Here is a 19869-nt window from a genome sequence, read left to right as displayed (position 1 = left end):
TATCCTGTTTAATAAATTCTACATGTTTTTAATGCAAAGCCAACTGCTGTACAGTTTGTTGTACATTTATTTAAATGTAAGCATCAGAGAAATTTTGCAATCTTAAATATGCTTAAAAATCAAAATAAATTCTCAATTACATCGCACTAACCGGTGTAGTTTTGTTTCTAAGCACAGTATACCCACTGCAATAATGTAGACTATACCACTGGTTAATGCAGTGAACAATGAACAAAGAAGGAAAGCAGAAAGTTGGTCTGTGTCTGTTACGCCCCCAGTGATGACAACTTAGTATAGGTGCATTCTGGGAAGCAGGAAGTGGGTTTGTTATGTGGTCATCATCTGCAACTGTGTCAGTTGGTCCTGTCTACAGCCTGTAGTGAAGCTGTTCTGTCCCCCTTTTGCTAGGGCATTGTCTGTGAGTATGATCGATGTATTAGTTGTATTGCTATGTATATTGCTAGACTGCCTATATGTTGTATTTTATTATCATCTTTATCTCATTAGCTCAGTTGTGTTGTAATGTAAGCTACAGAGCTAAGCTAGTCATGCTATGCTGTATCTTTTACTTATTTGCTGATTTGAATGTTTCATTGTAATTGTTACAGTTTCACAAGAGTCTCACTAAGCTTCATGGAGAAGAGTTACCCGTGTCCTGGAGTTTTTTTGAGTGTTTGAACCGATTGGGATCCAGCCCATGACAGTGTCTGTGTCTGATTACTATGGATAAGTGATTGTGAAGCAGCAGTTACACATTACCAATCAAACTTTTTGCATATTTCAGGAGTAATAATATGGCAGTAATGTGACCTCAAGTCAATATTTGTTTAACATTTTAATTTGGTTAAATCCTGGTGTTTGTGATTGTAGCCCCTTAAGACCTATAATAGAACAAGTCTGCCAGACCATATTGTTACAGTTATACATGCTGTAGTACCATTGTGTGGAATATTACAACCTTCAGAACCCTAATTATCATAATATGTATGAAGGTAATCCATAGTAACTACATAAGGTAGCTAAAGAGTGCACTAACCCACAGAGAAATTGAAAACCATTTTCTGTATCTACATATTATGCTAGATACAGAAACGCCATAGCTGTACATGCAAATGCACATGATAAAGTGCATGGAGTACATGTTGTTGTTAGCACTTTCTATGTGATTTTTGCGAACCCATTAGAGGAAGAATACAGCACTCTGGGACACGTTGAATGCAATATATGTAAGTGTAAATCCTTTGGTTTTATATGCAAAAAGACTAGAGGCTCTATCATATGTGGTTTCAATTTTACCAGCATTTAAAAGCAGTCAGGAGACCAAAGACCGAAAGCTGCTAATAGACTGTTTAATTCATTGTTAAATGTGTTTAGTTCATTTGTGGATGTAAAAATATTTAGAGATGACAGTTTTCTGGTTTTGAGTTGTGTCTGTTTAAAATGCAGTTGTTTTATTCTGTAACCTACGATGTAAACTGATGTGCAACTCTTGAGAAATGTAACTACACGTCAGGTCAACGCAGCCTGCAACAATTGTGATTACTGCGTGGGGTTCACAGGGGATATGTATGTAGGTCCGGCAAAGACCCAATGCAGTCTAAATCGGGTCCTCTTTATTTTTTAGAGCCCTCTTTAAATGGATTGGGGAAGTTAAAAAGAGCCACAGCCCACTCCTCAGCATGCACACACATTTTAACACAGCAAAAATTACACAACATCCAGAACCGGAGTGAACATGCTGCAAAACTTCAAACTGATCGTAACTGTGTCAATAAAGTGTCGTAAATTTCCAACAATGTGGGACAAATAGGATTATCTTATCTCATCTTAAAGCCATAAATGCTGCCAAACTGCTCAGTGTATGAGAGCTACTCCCTTTTTTCAACACACAGTCAACCTCTGACAGCATATTTCCTTGTTCCTCCCCTTTCGCAGATCTGCTAGCTCAGGGATTGGTGAAATGACTATACTTAAAAGTGCAGAGTGCAAGAGATTATTCACTGCTGTTGACAGGAGAAATGGCAAAGAAAGGAGTTCAGTTAGACCGAGAAACCTTCTCTTGTTCGATCTGTTTGGATCTACTGAAGGATCCGGTGACTATTCCCTGTGGACACAGCTACTGCATGAATTGCGTTAAAAGACATTTTGATGAAGAGGACAGGAAGGGAATCAACAGCTGCCCTCAATGCAGGAAGACTTTCATACCGAGGCCTGTCCTGGAGAAAAACATCATGTTAGCTGAGTTAGTGGAGGAGCTGAAGAAGACTGGACTCCAAGCTGCTCCAGCTGATCACTGCTATGCTGGACCTGAAGATGTGGCCTGTGATGTCTGCACTGGGAGGAAACTGAAAGCCATCAAGTCCTGTTTATCTTGTCCAGCATCTTACTGTGAGAAACACCTCCAACCTCACTATGATGCAGCTCCATTAAAGAAACACAAGCTGGTGGCCCCCTCCAAGAAGCTCCAGGAGAACATCTGCTCTCGTCATGATGAGGTGATGAAGATTTTCTGTCGTACTGATCAGCAGAGTATCTGTTATCTCTGCACAATGGATGAACATAAAGGCCATGAAACAGTCCCAGCTGCAGCAGAAAGGACTGAGAAGCAGAAGGAGCTCGAGGTGAGACGACTAAACATCCAACAGAGAATCCAGGACCGAGAGAAAGATGTGAAGCTGCTTCAGCAGGAGGTGGAGGCCATCAATGGCTCTGCTGATAAAGCAGTGGAGGACAGTGAGAAGATGTTGACTGAGCTGATCCGTCTGATCCAGAAAAGAAGCTCTGATGTGAAGCAGCAGGTCAGATCCCAGCAGGAAACTGAAGTGAGTCGAGTCAAAGAGCTTCAGGAGAAGCTGGAGCAGGAGATCGCTGAGCTGAAGAGGAAAGACGCCGAGCTGGAGCAGCTCTCACACACAGAGGATCACAACCAGTTTCTACACAACTACCCCTCACTGTCAGCACTCAGTGAGTCTACACACTCATCCAGCATCAATATTGGTCCTCTGAGGTACTTTGAGGATGTGACAGCAGCTGTGTCAGAGACCAGAGATAAACTACAGGACATCCTGAGAGAGGAATGGACAAACATCTCACTGAGAGTCACTGAAGAGGATGTTTTACTGTCACCATCAGAGCCAAAGAGCAGAGCTGAATTCTTAAAATATTCACATGAAATCACACTGGATCCAAACACAGCACACAGACAGCTGTTATTATCTGAGGGGAACAGAAAAGTAACATTAATGAAACAACAACAGTCTTTTTCTAATTGTTCAGACAGATTTACTGGATGTTATCAGGTCCTGAGTAGAGAGAGTCTGACTGGACGTTGTTACTGGGAGGTGGAGTGGAGAGGGAGAGGAGTTTATGTAGCAGTCACATACAAGAATATCAGCAGAGCAGGGCTCTCAAATGAATGTGGATTTGGATACAATGACAAGTCTTGGGCATTACACTGTGATGCAAACAATTACACATTTCGGTACAATAAAATCCACACTGACCTCTCAGGTCCTCGGTCCTCCAGAGTAGGAGTGTACCTGGATCACAGAGCAGGTATTCTGTCTTTCTACAGCGTCTCTGAAACCATGACTCTCCTCCACAGAGTCCAGACCACATTCACTCAGCCGCTCTATGCTGGACTTTGGATTTGGGGAGATGGAGACACTGCAGAGTTGATTAAAGTCAGATAGACAGAGAAGATAGGTTCATGTTGATCCTGACCATTATATGTACTTGTGTAGTTTCTAAATGAGGCTTTACATTTTAGAAGCTGAGAAGTTCAGTGGTCCATTGATGTCTGAAAATAATATTGCACTGATTCAAACTGTACTTACATTTATATACCTTACATCAATATAAATCTGGATCTGTTCTTATGGCTGATAATCATGTGAGTTTCAATTATACTACTCTTCATATTCAGCATGTTTTCAGTCTTGAATCAGTCTGGTTAGTGGTTTTATTCTGTAGTTGCTGTAGTGGGTTGTCAAATGCAAAGAATCCATTGGAGCTGCAGTGATTCATCAGTTAGTCGATGATTAGAGAATTGATTGTTTTATCATTATTTTAGTTATATTTAAAACTGCTTCCAGTTTCTGAAATGAAGATTGTTGATTTTCTTGATCATATATGACCGTAAACATAGCCGTTTGATACCTATAATAGAACAAGTCCGTCAGACCATATCCATACAGTAATACATGCTGTCATACCATTGTGCAGAATATTTCAACTCACTATACATCAATAGAATCTTCAGAACCCTAATTATAATAATATGTATAAAGGAAATCCATAGTAACTACATAAGGTAGCTAAAGAGTGCAAGAACCCACAAAAAAATTGGAAACCACTTTCTGTATCTACATATTATGCTAGATACAGAAATGCCATAGCTGCGATAAAGCGCATGGAGTACATTTTTTTGTTAATGCATTTTATTAATGTTTTCTCTGCGATTTTTGCCAACACAGAGGAAGGATACAGTGCTCTGGGACACGTTCAATGCATGATATGTAAATGTAAATCCTCTGGTTTTATGTAAAAAGACTTATTGCTCTAGCAGTTGGCAGTCGGGAGCACCTGCTGTACTGACACATGTGGTGCTGCGGACTCCTCTTTCTTGGTGCCTGTGCTGCCTGGGTGGGACCGGGTTGTGCTGTCTGGCCTCTGTTTGGTCTTGGCTAGGGCCCCTGCACTTCCTGCATGTTTCTGGCTCGGCACACAGATGCTCACTGCTTCTTGGTCTTTGTTATAGGTTGCACCTCCCACCAAATCCACCTTGGCCCGGACCAAGATGGATATTCTCCCCCCATGTTTGCGTTGGTTTTCTCCAGGATATCCAGTTTCCTCCCACAGTCCAAAGACACGCAGTCACTGGGGTTAGGTTAACTGGTGATTCTGAAATTGTCCACACTGGTCGACAAAAAAAAAAAAGTGCTCTGTTGGGCTGATACGGGACTATGAGGTCTTTGAGATAAGATGGAGCCTGATTATTCAAGACCTTGTAGGTGAGGAGAAAGAGTTTAAATTCTATTCTAGATTTAACAGGGAGCCAATGAAGAGAAGCCAATATGGGAGAAATCTGCTCTCTCTTTCTCGTCCCTGTCAGTACTCTAGCTGCAGCATTTTGGATCAGCTGAAGGCTTTTCAGGGAGCTTTTAGGACAGCCTGATAATACTGAATTACAATAGACCAGAGTAGAAGTAATAAATGCATGAATTTGCTTTTCAGCATCAGTCTGAGACAGAAACAGACTACTCATTAAATTAGTGTTGCTACAAGTGTACAAATCTGGACAGTTAGAATAGTCTCTTCTTTCTTTTGGGAAATTGGCATTTGTAAAAAATTAAAACAAACCAAAAACATTTCATGACAAATGTGGGTGAACTTGGGGGCCCCCTGCTGGTCAGAGAGCCCTATGCAGCCGCATATGTCGCCTATGCCTCTGGCCGGCTCTGCCTACAGCTGCTGTTGCTGGAGCATTGCTGTTACAGAGGATGTGGAGGCTACAGCAGCAAACATGTCTGTTATCTTTACACATTTTGTAGCAACTACAGTGACACTGTTCAATTTCTTCACACGTAACTTCTCCGCACCCCCTTTCTGCCGCTTCGGTTTCTCCGTGTTGCCTCTCCTTTAACACACGCATTCAACACTGAAACTACTAGCAGGGGGCACCACGCAGAGAAAGGGTGGGGCCGCTTTCATCCTATATCCTGATTGGTTCCATCCACTGTCTATATTTAAGATGGGCCAATGGGCCGCACCCTCTAAATTATGGGCCGGTCTCTTTAAAAAAAATACAGGGAAGAAAAAAATAAATCCAACAGCATCGGCCCCTGAGGACTGTCGGCCCACCGGGCAAATGCCCGGTACGCCCGATTACCAGTCCAGCCCTGGTATTGTCATGGTCCTGGGCAGAGGTGGGAAGTAACGAAGTACAAATACTTCGTTACTGTACTTAAGTAGATTTTTCAGGTATCTGTACTTTACTTAAGTATTTATTTTTCTGACTACTTTTTACTTTTACTCCCTACATTTTTACACAAGTATCTGTACTTTCTACTTCTTACATTTTCAAACAGACTCGTTACTTTTTAACGTCAGAGAGAAATTTGCATTTCCGGTCAGTGCGCCTTCAAACATAAAACGATCTGAGCCTAAATGGAGGAATAATAACACATAAGAGACAATCGTACTGCGTATCCTCCATCACCGGGGCTTATCTCGTACAAAGGGATTAAATACGCAAACCCATATAATTAATGTATCATTTATAGCGCTATAATCGGGCCGGACCGAGTCCGTAAGTTGCGCTGCGGCACATAAACAGCTTAGCTAGCGCTACTGAAGAGGAGCGAGCATGAAGGGAGTAACGTGTGGCAGGTAAATGCAACGTTTCTAAATGCTCAACAAATATCAGCAAACACACAAAGTGTGTGCAGTTTGTCACACAGTGTGTCTGCTAGCTAAAAGAAGAGCTGCTGTATTTCAGGGAGAGCAAAGAGAGAGAAGTTCACTCAGAGATGGAGAAAGAGGACAGGAGAGGAAGAAGAGAGGTTAGATTTAAAGGTAAGGACCGGAAAACAAACTGAAGTATGCTGACTTTGTGTAATTCAAAGATTCTATGAAAATGCTGCAATTTAGTGTTTAATAAATAGGTTAGCTTGTTGTACTGTATTTACAGTAAAGCTCTGTGTTGGACTGGAGTACAGTGTTTGTGTTCATGGTCAGAGTTACAGGTTACATCAGTGCAGCAGAGATGAGTTTGAATCAAAGCTGCTGATGCTGAGATTCATTCACTGAATCCAACATTTCTACAGCCTGTATGCTGTCAGTGTAGGGGATGGAGATCAGCTCAGAGAGCTGTGAAATACTGGGTTACATCTTTGTGAGTTCAGTTCATCCACACAGAGCAGTAAACCTCAGAGCAGCAGCAGCAGGTCAGCTGATCACAGCCTGCACACCAACATCATTTACTGCAGCTCACAATAGAAATTTGTGATTCTTCTCCCCATGCAGAGCCACTACAGCTGATCTTAGGGTTCCTCCACTTTCTGAATCCCACTGTAACCCCTGAGTATCCTCATGTTGGTGTTTAGGTGGAGGCACAGTCACCCTCTACTATGGAGGACACAGAGAACAGAGCTGTGTTTAAATTCCCTTTCACAGTTTGTGTCCTACATAACAGATTCAAGTTGAGTGCATTCATTAGAATTAAAATTTAGATTGGAATAAAGTTTGTATTCTCATGTACTATTTTATATTATCACAATAATATATAATGAGGTTCGGTTTGTTTTACACAAAAATAGCAGGTAGAAACATCCTCCAAAGAACTACTTTTACTTTCTTACTTTGAGTACATTTCAGAGCCTGTACTTTTTTACTTTTACTTAAGTAGAGAAGTTGAACCAGTACTTCGACTTTTACTAAAGTATTTTTTAACAAAAGTACTTGTACTTCTACTTAAGTACAGAATGTCAGTACTTTTGCCACCTCTGGTCCTGGGTCTCTGACCCAGTGGTTTTCTTTAGTGGACTTTTGAAGTTTAGTTGTTTTGTTGTGTAATTCCTGGTTTTAGTTTCTTCTCCTTTGTTTCAGTTTCAGAATGTTTTATTATGTTCTTAGTTTAAGTGTTTAGTTTAGTTCTCCTTATGTGTCTGTCTTCCTTTCCTTTAGCGTGTTGTCTTTAGTTTTATTTTCAGTGTTGTGTCAAGTCTGTGTTCCTGTCTCTGTCTGGTTGTTTCCTCTTTTCCTTTGTCAGTCTTTGTCTCTTGTGCTCTGTGTTTAGTTTACTTCCTTGTCTTGTTTTGAGTTTGCATTCAGCTGTGTTCTCTACCTTTTGCCTATTCCCTGATTACTCCTTTGTGTTTATTGTCTCAGTCTTCCACTTGTTTTTTGTCGAGTTGTTGTTGTTGTCTTTGTGGTAGTGTTCCTTTCCTGTTCCCTCTATGTTCCTAGTGTTCTGAGTTAGCTTTCCCAGTCTAGGTTTTCCCTTCATTCAGTAACCTGCTTTCAGTTTAGGCCACAAAAAAGGCTAGTTTCTGTTGTTTTTAACCACCTGCTTCTGTGTCCTGCTTTTGGGTCTTCACCTCAACACACATGCCACGTGACTTGCTTTCTTGCACCATGACAAATATCAGGTGATGGGTATCTCAGCCTGTAGCTGTAACATATTCCTATTATTTCAGGACAGGAATATTTGAATTTTGATGGAAAAAGAGATAATAGAGTGCACTTTTGGCCAAAGACAGCTATTTTTTAAATGATTATAAAACAAAGGAGATGAGAAAACAAGTGGAAATGTAGTTAAGATATATAAAATTATGTTGACCAAATGGCATTACCTTGGGCAATTTCCCAGGTGCCCAACCAGACAAGCAAAAATTGTATGCTTTCTACAGAGCTAATCTTCCCCAAACACGCACACCTGTCCTGAAATAATAAGAATATGGCATTAAATGGTCTCTGAGAGAGATCCTGGCATCATGGGAGGACTTTGAAATCTATACTCGCACACTTTTTTCTCATGGAAATATGAGCTTCTGATTTTGTTGTTTGAAATGAGGAAACATATTGAAATCTTGAGGTCAGGGGCGTGACTGAAAAAGGTTAGAAAAAGTTTTGACTAACAAAATCTCAGAAATCCATCCAAGCATTTTAAGAAGCATCCTGAGAAGCAGGAGCTGGATTATACTGAGCTGCCAGCTTCTGCACAAGGACTGTGCTAACAACAGGTAGGCTCCTTCTGGTGGAGCATCAAACTGTGTGGACTCAGAATGAACACCAGCAAACTGTTCCCTCACAGCTGAGCAGCAGTGGTGTGGATAAAATAAAGCAAAAATAAACAAATGAATAAATACATAACTGCAGCAATATATATATATATATATTTTTTTATAATTGTGTTATTTGAAATAGTCAAAATAATTGAAAATATCGGCTTTAAAAGAATGCGGGACCTGCATTAAGTAGTGACTGCCCCACTAATGTCACCAAACTTTGTCTAAATTTAACAATATAATGCTCTTTGTTGTTTTAACATTTATACTGCTGGATAACTGAAGGTCATGAAACCCATTAAATGCTTTTAAAAGTTAATTCTTCGGCCGCTTGGCTCGGGCTGTCCGTCATTGTTTGAAAACCAGATCCCATCGCCGCTGCAAAAAAAAAAAAAAAAAAAAAAAAACGTCCATAAGAGTGACCGGAGATGGTCACTTACATTTAACGAATCGTCATGTGTCTGCCAAGTCACGTGATCGCCCGAACGCAAACCACAGTAGAGGAGAGGGGGGGGGGAGCAAACAGTCAGACATGTCTGCTGTGTGGTGAGAGCAGCAGACTGAACTTAAGAGACACACAAACTGAACTATTGATCACATCACATTAGTGTCGATCCGATAACAGTACCAACGTTTGTATCGCTTCTATCGCCGTTTGGATCGATCCGCGTAGCCCGAGTTGAAGCAGCAATGTGTTCAGTTCAGTATTTCAGAGAGTTCACCAAGGAAAGACCAACTGCTTGTAAAGAAATCTCAGAGGTTCAAAAATCCACCGTCCATTATGAGGAGGAGATCAACCGTCAGCGCAGACCGCTGGATAACAACCGGAAATCCGACAGAAACTCACATATCATAGGTTTGGAAATGCTTTTAACTCTGTGCTGTTGAAAATGATTTGCGCATCTACATCGCTATGTACTGTTCAGTATGCTGAGTTCATGCTGCCTTTAGGTGCGCCTCGTAAACTCAGCCGTCTGCATGCCCAAAAGCACAAGTTTGTTAGGTCATTCACAATTGTCAATATTTTCCAAAGCGTACTCTTTTTCAGATCCACCCCTTCTTCGAGACATTTAATTTCACCTGGTTCTTTGGTATTTTAATTGGCACACATATGTGTTTTTAGGATATGACATTAAAATTACAGGTCGACTAATTTTGGTGGTCGATGTCATCAATTATGCCGACAAATCATTGCAGCCCTACAACTCGCCAGTTTATAGAGCTCATAGTGATGAGTGTGGAAAGGGGCATTTGGGGCAAAGCGGATGGCTGAGTGATTCAGTTCAATTCAATTTTATTTATATAGCACCAAATCACAACAGTCGCCTCAAGGCGCATTATATTTTAAGGTAAACCCAACAGTCAAAATGACCCCTTATGAGCAAGTACTTGGTGACAGTGGGAAGGAAAAACTCCCTTTTAACAGGAAGAAACCTCCGGCAGAACCAGGCTCAGGGAGGGGCAGTCATCTCCCAGGACTGGTTGGGGCCGAAGGGAGAGAGACAGGATAAAAGACATGCTGTGGAAGAGACACAGAAATTATAACTGATGATTAAATGCAGAGTGGGGTCTAAACAGAGTAAAAAGAGGTGAATGAAAAGAAACTCAGTGCATCACAGGAACCCCCCCAGCAGTCTAGGTCTATTGCAGCGGATGTACGTTGTACGCAGTGCAGATGTAAAACTATTGACAAGATAAACTACCTCACTGGGAGCAGAGTTTAGGTAGCTACTCTGGACTGTATTGGCACACGGCATTGAAGAGCATAATAATGAAGGAATTATATCCTTAAACTTTGTTACAGCACTTTCAGAAAGACTTGTATTATTCCCCACTGCTGTGTAATCCATTAAAGTGAATGTAAATGTTATTAAAAAAAAAACCTTTATTACCTACCATAGAACAAGTCCGCCTGGCCTTATCTTTAAATTTTTCCATGCTGAAATGCCAGTTTTTGGAGCAATTCCACTTGCTATTCAATATAATCTCTATAACCCAATTTTTAATAATATGTATATCATAACACCAATAGCAACTAAATAAATTACTAAAAAGTGCAGTAAACCACAAAGAAATTGAAAATCTTTTTTTACATATTTTTTATAGATGCAGAAATATCAACACTTTAATCCTCAAAAGAGTAAATGAAAAAAAGTTGCACAAAAGCCTTTCAAACCACATAAAATGTATTTTGAGTGCATCCATTACTTCATTTTGGAGATACACCCATTTTTATAAATTGTAGCAAAAATGAAAAATATAATATTATGCACAATATGCAAAAAGACAGACCAAAAAAAAAACTATTTACAAAAGTGCAATCAAATTTCTAACTGTCACGGGAACTGATATGCAGAAAGGCATTGTTAAAACTTTACATTTCAATAGCCCCAGTGGAGCTGTGATGGGCCATTTGACAGTTCCTGTCCACAATGAGATTTTTAAGAAATGCTCAGTTTTATAAAGTATAGCCAGACTTTATATAAAAATTATATTTACACAATTTGCAAAAATACAGCATTTACACCAAAATAAATTATTTAAAATAATGCAATCAAGTTCTAAGTGGCCCAGTAACTAATGTACAGGAAGGCTTAGTAAAATGTCACTTTTCAATACCACCAGTGGAGCTGTGATAGGCCTTGTGACAGTTCCTGTCCACAATCACACAGAGGTACTTTGGATGCCTCAGACATGAAGGGAGTTTTCTTCCCACACAGCTTGCACTTTCTGTGCCCCTGTGTGGCCTTATTTGTGCCAGATGCCCCTTCAACAATGGCAACAGAAAAACAGAAAGGACACAACAGAAACAAATTTCGTGGGAGATGATGTCACTTCCTGTTGTCATGGTTAATGGCATGTAAGAAAACGCCGCGATAGTTCATGTTGACAATGTGATGCTGTAAATTCCAACATAAGAAGTCCCGTGAACAGCTGATAATATCAGTAAAGCAGCTGCACCTGGATTATAATGTTTTTGTTGTTTGCACTTTGTACGCAAAGCTGTTGGAGGAAGGATACGGCGCTCTGGTTCACATTGAATGCACGATATGTAAGTGGAATTCCTCCAGATTTATATGCAATAAGAATTATTGCTTTCTCTTATTTGGTTGCAGTTCTACTCAAATGTATATGCAAATGAGGACACCAGTGGGCCCGCCGGTGGGCCCGCCCGGACTTAAAGGGATATTAAGAAATGATCAAACAGGAGGGGGCTTTCAACGAATACTGTTAAGTCTTCACTTTCTATGCAATGGGTCAGGACAAGATTAAAGTGGTGGGTGGGCTCTTTTACATTTTGAGAGAAGCCAACTGAATCTCATAATAGATTAACGTGGATGTTAAAATCACCCACTATAATTAATTACTCAATGGATGCTGTCTCTCCTAACAGGACCAGGTTTTCCCCAGAAACTTTATCAATTATCTATAAAGCTCACATCGTTTTTTTTTTTTTGCATTTTTGGCTACAGCGGCTTTTATTAGCAGTGGAGAGAGACAGGAAATGGGGGAAAGATACAAGGGAAGACACGCGGGCGAATTGGCAACAGGCTGGGACTCGAACCCGCGCCGCCCGCACCACATTGCGGACCACTAAGCCACCCGGGTGCCCCTCACATCATTTTTTGGATACCACTCAGACAGCCAGCGATTCAAAAGAATATGCGGCTAAACATTTTGCTCCTGGTCCATTTGGGCAGGGGCCCAGAGAAAACTACAGAGTCCAACATTGTTTTTGCAAAGTTACACACCAATTCAATATTAATTTTAGTAACCTCTGATTGGTGTAACTGGGTGTCATTACAGCTGACGTGAATCTTACCAAATTTATGATTAGCCTTAGCCAGCAGTTTCAAATTTCCTTGAATATTGCCCTGCCCTCTGGAAGACATTTGACTATGGTCGCTGGTGATGCTATCTTCACATTTCTCAAAATAGAGTTGCCAATAACCAGAGTTTGTTCCTTGGTGGGTATGTCGTCAAGTGGGGAAAAACGGTGACATGAACAGTTTGGTGGTGTACCAGGGCCTTCTGTTTAGGACTACGAATCCTCCTCACAGTCACCCAGCCGGCCTGCTTTACCTGTTGCTCAGGATCTGTTGGTGGGGAGCAAACAGCGACTACACCAACTACAAAAGCCTGGCTAGCTACTGGATTTTCCAGGGTGTGGCGCTAAGTCACCAATTCACTGAGCCTGGCCTCCAAAGCTACAAACAGGCTGCATTTATTAAAGGTACCATTCATACTAAAGGAGGCAGAGGAGTAACTAATAATTTAACTAAGTAACTAAGATAAGGAGTAACTAATCAATAGCCAAACTAAGCTAGGAGAGTGTGCTTTGGATAAACTACATGAAGATTACACTGAAATATGTCATTATCTAAATAAATAGAGCTACACATATTATACAGCTAACAGACACAGCAAAACACCACTGTGCTCCAGAACAGGAAGTGATACAATACTGCAGTGAGAGCCAACACCAAGTGGCAGCACCACCAGCAACGGTGGTTAAAAAAAAAAAGTTTTTCCTCCCAACTTTCACCAAGTGCATACTCATAGGGGGATATTTAGTTGGGGTTTTCTCAAGAATACTGCAGGGCACTTTGAGATGTCTCTTGTTGGGATTTGGTGCTATAAAAATAAATCACAATTGAATTGAATATTGTATACATGTAGTTTTTCTGTCTCACTGACTATTGAAATGAGTCAGTTTGGATCATGTTTCAAAATAACTTCTTCTTCCTGCTTCTTTAAACATGTCCCTGTTTAGGGTGCCAGGTACCCCTTTTCCACCACCAGGGTTCCGGGGTTTTGGTGCCCGTGCCCGTGCTGTTCCAAAAAGAACCGTCAAAAAGCTTAGGAACGGGCCCGCATTTCCACTGCGCTTGCAAACTGTTCCTTTACGTATGAGTGTGAGCGGGTCCTTATCTGGACATGGAAGCCGAAGAGCAAAAATGTGGGAGAACACGCTCCCCTGTCTTGTGCTGCAAACACATTTTACAGTCCAAACAAAACTACTGCAGCATCTGTGTGCAGCACAGAGGTAAACACAGACAGAAAATACAAGCAAGATGACAAGTACGCACTTTGCGTCCTTTTATTTGTGATATGAACTGATATAAAGCAGCAAGTTCAGCCTTAAGACCAAACCTAATTCACAGCCGTGAAAATCGCTTTGCTTTTCTCATGTAATACACATGTAATATGGTAGAAAATATATGTTGAGACACCAAAGTCACGCCCTTCTGCCGCTTTTGTCACGCGTTCTTGGTTCCAGACCAGCTAGCTTGCAGGGCCCCAGTTGAACCCGTTTTTCCACAGAGCACCGAGTGCTTTCGTGGTGGAAAAACCGCTGAACGGTTCAAATACTGGCACCAGCACTGGTCAGTCAGTGGAAAAGCGGCCAGAGTGGCTCAGGGTATGAGCAGGTGACCACAAATAATGCTTGGCAATGCAGCTGGTCGCTGGATTGAGTCCCGACCATGCCTCCATTTGCCGCATGTCCTCCCCAACTCCTCTCCCCTGCTTTCCTATCTCTCTTCACTGTACGTCTGTCAATAAAGCCGAAAAGGGCCAAAAATAAATCTTAAAAAAAAAATCAAGTCCCTCTTTAAATTTCTGATCATGTTTGTTGTTATGATCTGTAACAGATGAGAACTACCATAGGTTACCTATGCCACACATGGATATAATTATGAAGTGTTTGCTGTGTTTTTTTAATTCATTTTTAAAGTGCTCAGTTTGTGTGTGCCTGTGCTCTGCCAGTTGTCTTTGGCCTGTCTTTTCAACAGCTGCCAGCTCGTCTTCTCACTTAAACGCTTCATCTTCTCATCCCAGTGTGCTCATACTGGCACCAGTAGTAGCACACAAAATAGGAGAGACTGATTAAATGATATGTCTCAGGTGTCCCATACAGCCTCCCCTAACATTGCACCGTGAATCACCTGCCACAATCATGCTACAATCTTAGCTTGCTTTGTCTCTTACATTTTGTGTGTAAATGGTCACCATTTAATCAGGTTTTGAGACATGCTTTTGTAAAATAGTTTTATGTATTTGTGTATTTTTGTGTAATGATATTAGTAACCATGTTTTTGTGTTTCTTTGTTCCTCAAGACATGTCACAACAACATGATTGTGAGGAAGAGGAGGGTCTCACAGAGCAGCATGTCTGTAACCAAGAGAGGAACTCCAGCCTGGACCAGGAGGACCCAGAGCCTCCAGAGATTAAAGAGGAACAGGAGGACCCAGAGCCTCCAGAGATTAAAGAGGAAGAAGAGGACCCAAAGCCTCCACAAATTGAAGAGGAACAGGAGGACCCAGAGCCTCCACAGATTAAAGAGGAACAGGAGGACCCAGAACCTCTACAGATTAAAGAGGAACAGGAGGACTTGGAGCCTCCACAGATTAAAGAGGAACAGGGGGAACCAGAGCCTCCACAGATTAAAGAGGAACAGGGGGACCCAGAGCCTCCACAGATTAAAGAGGAACCAGAGAAACTCTGTAGCAGTCAGGAGGCAGAGCAGCTTGGACTGAAGCAGGAGGCTGATACTTTTATGGTGACTCTTGAGCAAAGTGACCACAGTGAAGCAGAACCAAACCATGAGCAGCTTCTTTCTCACAACTCTCCAGAAGCAAAGATCAAGAAGCGGCGACATTACAGAAAGAAAAGTCACAGTCAGAGAAAAGACAAAGCTTCTGTGTCAGAGAGTCAGAGTCAAACTGACACAAGGAAAAAGTCTGTACAATGTGACACCTGTGGAAAACCATTCATCTATAAATCCCAACTGACTGCACATCTGAAAGTTCACACAGGGGAGAAATCACATTCTTGTATCACCTGTGGAAAAAGATTTGGTCAGAAATCAGTCTTGGAACGTCATGCAAGAATTCACACTGGTGAGAAGGCATATTCCTGTAGCACCTGTGGGAAAAGATTTGGTCAGAAATCAGATTTGGTCTATCATGTAAGAATTCACACCGGTGAGAAGCCATATCTTTGTAACACCTGTGGGAGAAGATTCATTGGTCGCTCAAACTTGAAATCTCACATGAGAATTCACACAGGTGAGAAGCCATATAGTTGTAGCACCTGTGGGAAACAATTTGGTCATAAATCAGCCTTGGAGCGTCACGCAAGAATTCACACTGGTGAGAAACCATACCCCTGTAGCAGCTGTGGGAAAAGATTTGGTCAGAAATCAGATTTGGAAGATCATGTAAGAATTCACACAGGTGAGAAGCCATATACTTGTAGCATCTGTGGGAAACAATTCATTCAGAGGACACACTTGAAATCTCACATGAGAATTCACACAGGTGAGAAGCCATATCTTTGTAACACCTGTGGGAAAAGATTCATTGATCGATCAAAATTGAAATCTCACATGCGAATTCACGCAGGTGAGAAGCCATATACTTGTAACACCTGTGGGAAAAAATTTGGTCGTAAATCAGCCTGCGAGCGTCACACAAGAATTCACACGGGTGAGAAACCATATCCGTGTAGCACCTGTGGGAAAAGATTTGGTCAGAAATCAGATTTGGAAGCTCATGTAAGAATTCACACAGGTGAGAAGCCATATCTTTGTAGCATCTGTGGGAAACAATTCAATCAGAGAACACACTTGAAATCTCACATGAGAATTCACCCAGCTAAGGAGCCATATCCTTGTAACCCCTCTGTGAAAATATTCGGTCCAGAGGACAACTTAAAGTCAGATGAGAATTCATACTGGTTCAAAGTTTCGTGCTTACTGAACAGAAGTCAAATCACTGCAACACCTGAGTGAAAAGATGATCCAGATTCAAATCAGTATTTTCGTTGCAGAGCAGTAAAGAACTATCAGCATTGTTTGTTTTATTACCTTAGGGACACTTCACAAATATTGACATTTTCTGGAGCATACAAAGTGTACGACAGGGTGGGGGTGGGGGTGGGGGGTAACACCCAGCACACGCTTTTCAAATAGTTAGAAAATGTCAGTTGGTCTGTGTGATTCGAGCGCTACCATCTGACCGCCGATGGCTGAGGCATGCACACCACTGCACCATTCCATGGTCTGCAGCGATGTGGCCTCCGGTCTGGTGGATCAGTTCAAAGCCCTCATTGAATTCTCTAAAACAGTCCATCATCGATTCACAAAATGACTCTACTGACGATATTAGACAGGAATAAGCTGTGAGTGCAGCGCAGCAGGTATGGAAAGCAGTCAAAGCCGCCGGAGAAAAATTCAACAAGAAGTGGAAGCATTGTTCCAAAAATGGAAACCGTACGCAGTAAACCGCACAAAACGATGATGGATTTTATTCTACATGTACTGTTGCCAACTTTTGTGTAACAAGACTCGCTGTCGGCTATCTCAAAAATTACTAGAAGTTGCTAAAGGACAAATTGAGGTCCGGGTGTGTGTGTATGCTGCCATGCCACAGCACATGAAGGGATGCAGTACGAGCGCTGTGTGTACACAAAACACTGTGACAGCGGAGTTTTCAGGTTTCCCTTGTTGTGCCAAAAAGGGATTTCCTTTTTTTTTTTTTTTTTTTAAATGTTTTATCTTTGTTTAGATTGATAAATATACTGGTGCACAGGATTTATGAAATGAAGAAATGACTTGTTCTTACCCTCATTAATAAAGAATATATTTTAGTGTCTCTTAAAACGTTGAAGAAGATGGCGAGAGATTGCCAGCAAAAGTTGCCCTTTTATTAACAATTAAATAGTTGCTGTGTGCCGCAACCACGCCAAAAACAACAAAATGGGACTCCGGCTCTGACTCTGACTCTCGCTCTCACTCTCCCTCCCCCTCCATGTGCACACATGGAGGCACAAAAGGACCACCAAAACAGTGGGAAATCACAGAACATCTGCCCAGAACCAGCTAACTTTAACAGAATTGCTACAGTATAAAAGTCACTTTGCCAAAAACCGACTGCAGCTTCTACCATGTGACAGGAATGTTCTTTATGACTCAAAATTAATTGATATCATTCATAAGAGATGATGGTTGAGATATTCTTGACAGATTATAGGTCTGCAAGTCATTTACAACAATATAAATACCAGCAATAATTTTTGGGGGACAAATACCAGAAATCCCTTTTTGGCACAAGACCGGTTATTCAGATGACAAATCGCTCCACTGCCACTGTGTACAGTGGGGCGGCGTGTACATTTTGCATACATGCAGTGCAGTACACATTCACATTAAAATTCAAATCAGTTTATTGCACCCTGTAAATTCTAATATAGAGGTATATCTGTTAATTACAGGGTGTACCCTGCCTCTTGCCCTATGACAGTTGGGAGATGCGCCAACCCTCTCGCGATCCTGATAAGGATAAGCTGAAGAGAATGGATGGATTTTTATTAGTGCAACAATACAATGTTTTAATAAATACGAAAGAGCATATTTGCTACCAAGATCTACAGAATTTTTCAACACCAGGATGTGTTTTTACAGAACCCCACAAGGGACATAGGAGGAAAAAAATGAGGGGAAAAAAGATACATACTTTTGCGAGATCTCACATACACACACACTCAGCTTGAGCTTTTATTTTATGAATATATATATATATATATATATATATATATATATATATATATATATATATATATATATATATATATATATATATATGAGATATAGATAAACAGGTGTGTGTCCACCATCACTGTAGTTGTTTATGAGCTGAGTGGCTGAGAGGAGAACAGGGTGGGGCAGCACTGTGTGTGTTTGTGGCGATCAGTGAAGCAATGATAGTGTGAGAGCGAGTCAGTCAGGTTCATTCCTTCATGTTGGTACAGTTTTGGTGTGGTTACATCCAACAGCAATCACTGAATTATAAATTAAAGGCGACTTTTGCTGCAATCTCTTGCCGATCTTTTCAACGTCCTGATGGACGCTGCTGTATCAAGATTAACGCGAAACGCATGGCCTTACATTAAAATGTTATGTGAGGTCTCGCAAAAGTACATTTTTCCTCCCATGTCCCTTGTGGGGTTCCATAGTTTTAATACTTCCTAGTTCATTACAATACCAAAGAACCAGGTGAAATTAAATATGAAAAAAATCAACTTTTTTTTTTGTACGGTTTGTCTTTTTTTGGGGGGGTCTGAAAAAGAGTACGCTTTGTACGCTCTGGAAAATGTTATTTGTGAATCGTCCCTTATTCTTATAATTGTATCAGGGAAACATTGCATGAATGTCAAAGTTCAGTTGCTCCTGTTCTGTTGGTCCATTGTTTAGTTAATGACAATAAAGGCATTCTATTCTATTCTATTCTAGTTCTGTTGTTATTAAGTGTTTATGTGTTCTTAGAGTTTAGAGTTCCCAAATTTCCCCTCTGTGGGACAATAAAGGATGTTTCTTCTTCTAAATAAAGATTTCATTTAAACTTCTTTTGAGTAATTTATATAAATAGAGAAACTGATCATTAATTAAACATGAAACCATTATTCCTATTTAATTTGATGTATATTTCCCCTCCTTAGCATACTGTCTGACCTGCTGTCTCCTATTTAATGAGACTTTTTAGGTAAGTCACAATGCATAAATATAACTACTACGACACAGTCCGTAAATTGTTTACCTCCATCATAATGCTATTATAGATGTAAATTTATTATTTTTTGAGTTTCATAGTGAATTCAAATTTACTCAGTTCCTTTGCAGCTACAGTCCCTCATCCCTAGTCCTCTGCAGTGCTCTCTGTCTCAAGCTGTAGCTTACCTCTCTCCAGCTTCCATCCTTAAACTGTCCACCAGGTGTCATCAGACTTTCCCCATCAACCCATCTGTGCTCACTTCTCATTGGTGCTGCAGTAACCTGGCCTACTTCACCTTCAGCTTTTTCCATCACCATATATTGTCTGCTAATAATGATGATGTTTATTCACAATTAAATTTTTTTCATACAATGTTAAAGGCAGTAATAGATCCTGGTTTTTACTCAGATGAATGTAGGGCTGCAGCAATTAATCGAATAACTCAATTATAATAAAAAAAATCAATGCAGTTTTTTGGTTTGATGCTTTATTTAATCCACAACTCTGCAGCTCGTCTGTCACAATA

General features: G+C 40.8%; 2 protein-coding genes across 5 annotated transcripts; both read left to right on the top strand.

The window, feature by feature from the left end:
* Window positions 1-302: 302 nt before the first annotated feature.
* Window positions 303-4057, top strand: LOC115796893 (tripartite motif-containing protein 16-like). Of its 3 annotated transcripts, XM_030753373.1 has the most exons (3): window positions 338-418; window positions 609-1226; window positions 1936-4057. In XM_030753373.1, the coding sequence occupies exon 3, from the start codon at window positions 2019-2021 to the stop codon at window positions 3690-3692; it is 1674 nt and encodes a 557-aa protein (XP_030609233.1). In that variant the 5' UTR covers window positions 338-418; window positions 609-1226; window positions 1936-2018; the 3' UTR covers window positions 3693-4057. The 3 variants fall into 3 exon arrangements, with proteins under 3 accessions (XP_030609232.1, XP_030609233.1, XP_030609231.1); XM_030753372.1 differs by lacking the exon at window positions 609-1226 and having other exon boundaries at window positions 303-418; XM_030753371.1 differs by having other exon boundaries at window positions 609-4057.
* Window positions 4058-9343: 5286 nt separating this feature from the next.
* Window positions 9344-16705, top strand: LOC115796883 (zinc finger protein OZF-like). Of its 2 annotated transcripts, none has more exons than XM_030753355.1 (2): window positions 9344-9645; window positions 14910-16705. In XM_030753355.1, the coding sequence occupies exons 1-2, from the start codon at window positions 9480-9482 to the stop codon at window positions 16583-16585; spliced, it is 1842 nt and encodes a 613-aa protein (XP_030609215.1). In that variant the 5' UTR covers window positions 9344-9479; the 3' UTR covers window positions 16586-16705. The 2 variants fall into 2 exon arrangements, with proteins under 2 accessions (XP_030609215.1, XP_030609216.1); XM_030753356.1 differs by lacking the exon at window positions 9344-9645 and adding an exon at window positions 11814-11841.
* The last annotated feature ends 3164 nt before the right edge of the window (window positions 16706-19869 follow it).

The sequence above is a fragment of the Archocentrus centrarchus genome, chromosome 18 (genome assembly GCF_007364275.1).
Source record: "Archocentrus centrarchus isolate MPI-CPG fArcCen1 chromosome 18, fArcCen1, whole genome shotgun sequence".
NCBI lineage: Eukaryota > Metazoa > Chordata > Actinopteri > Cichliformes > Cichlidae > Archocentrus > Archocentrus centrarchus.
The sequence above is the reverse complement of the archived record's forward strand: the minus strand, read 5'-3'. Positions and strand labels throughout refer to the sequence as shown.

Bases quoted from the DNA above. Each gene is read 5' to 3' on its own strand.
- LOC115796893 (XM_030753372.1), top strand. From the start codon at position 2,019: ATGGCAAAGAAAGGAGTTCAGTTAGACCGAGAAACCTTCTCTTGTTCG.
- LOC115796883 (XM_030753355.1), top strand. From the start codon at position 9,480: ATGTGTTCAGTTCAGTATTTCAGAGAGTTCACCAAGGAAAGACCAACT. The intron at 9,646-14,909 runs GTTTGGAAATGC...TTGTTCCTCAAG, and splicing joins CAGAAACTCACATATCATAG to ACATGTCACAACAACATGAT.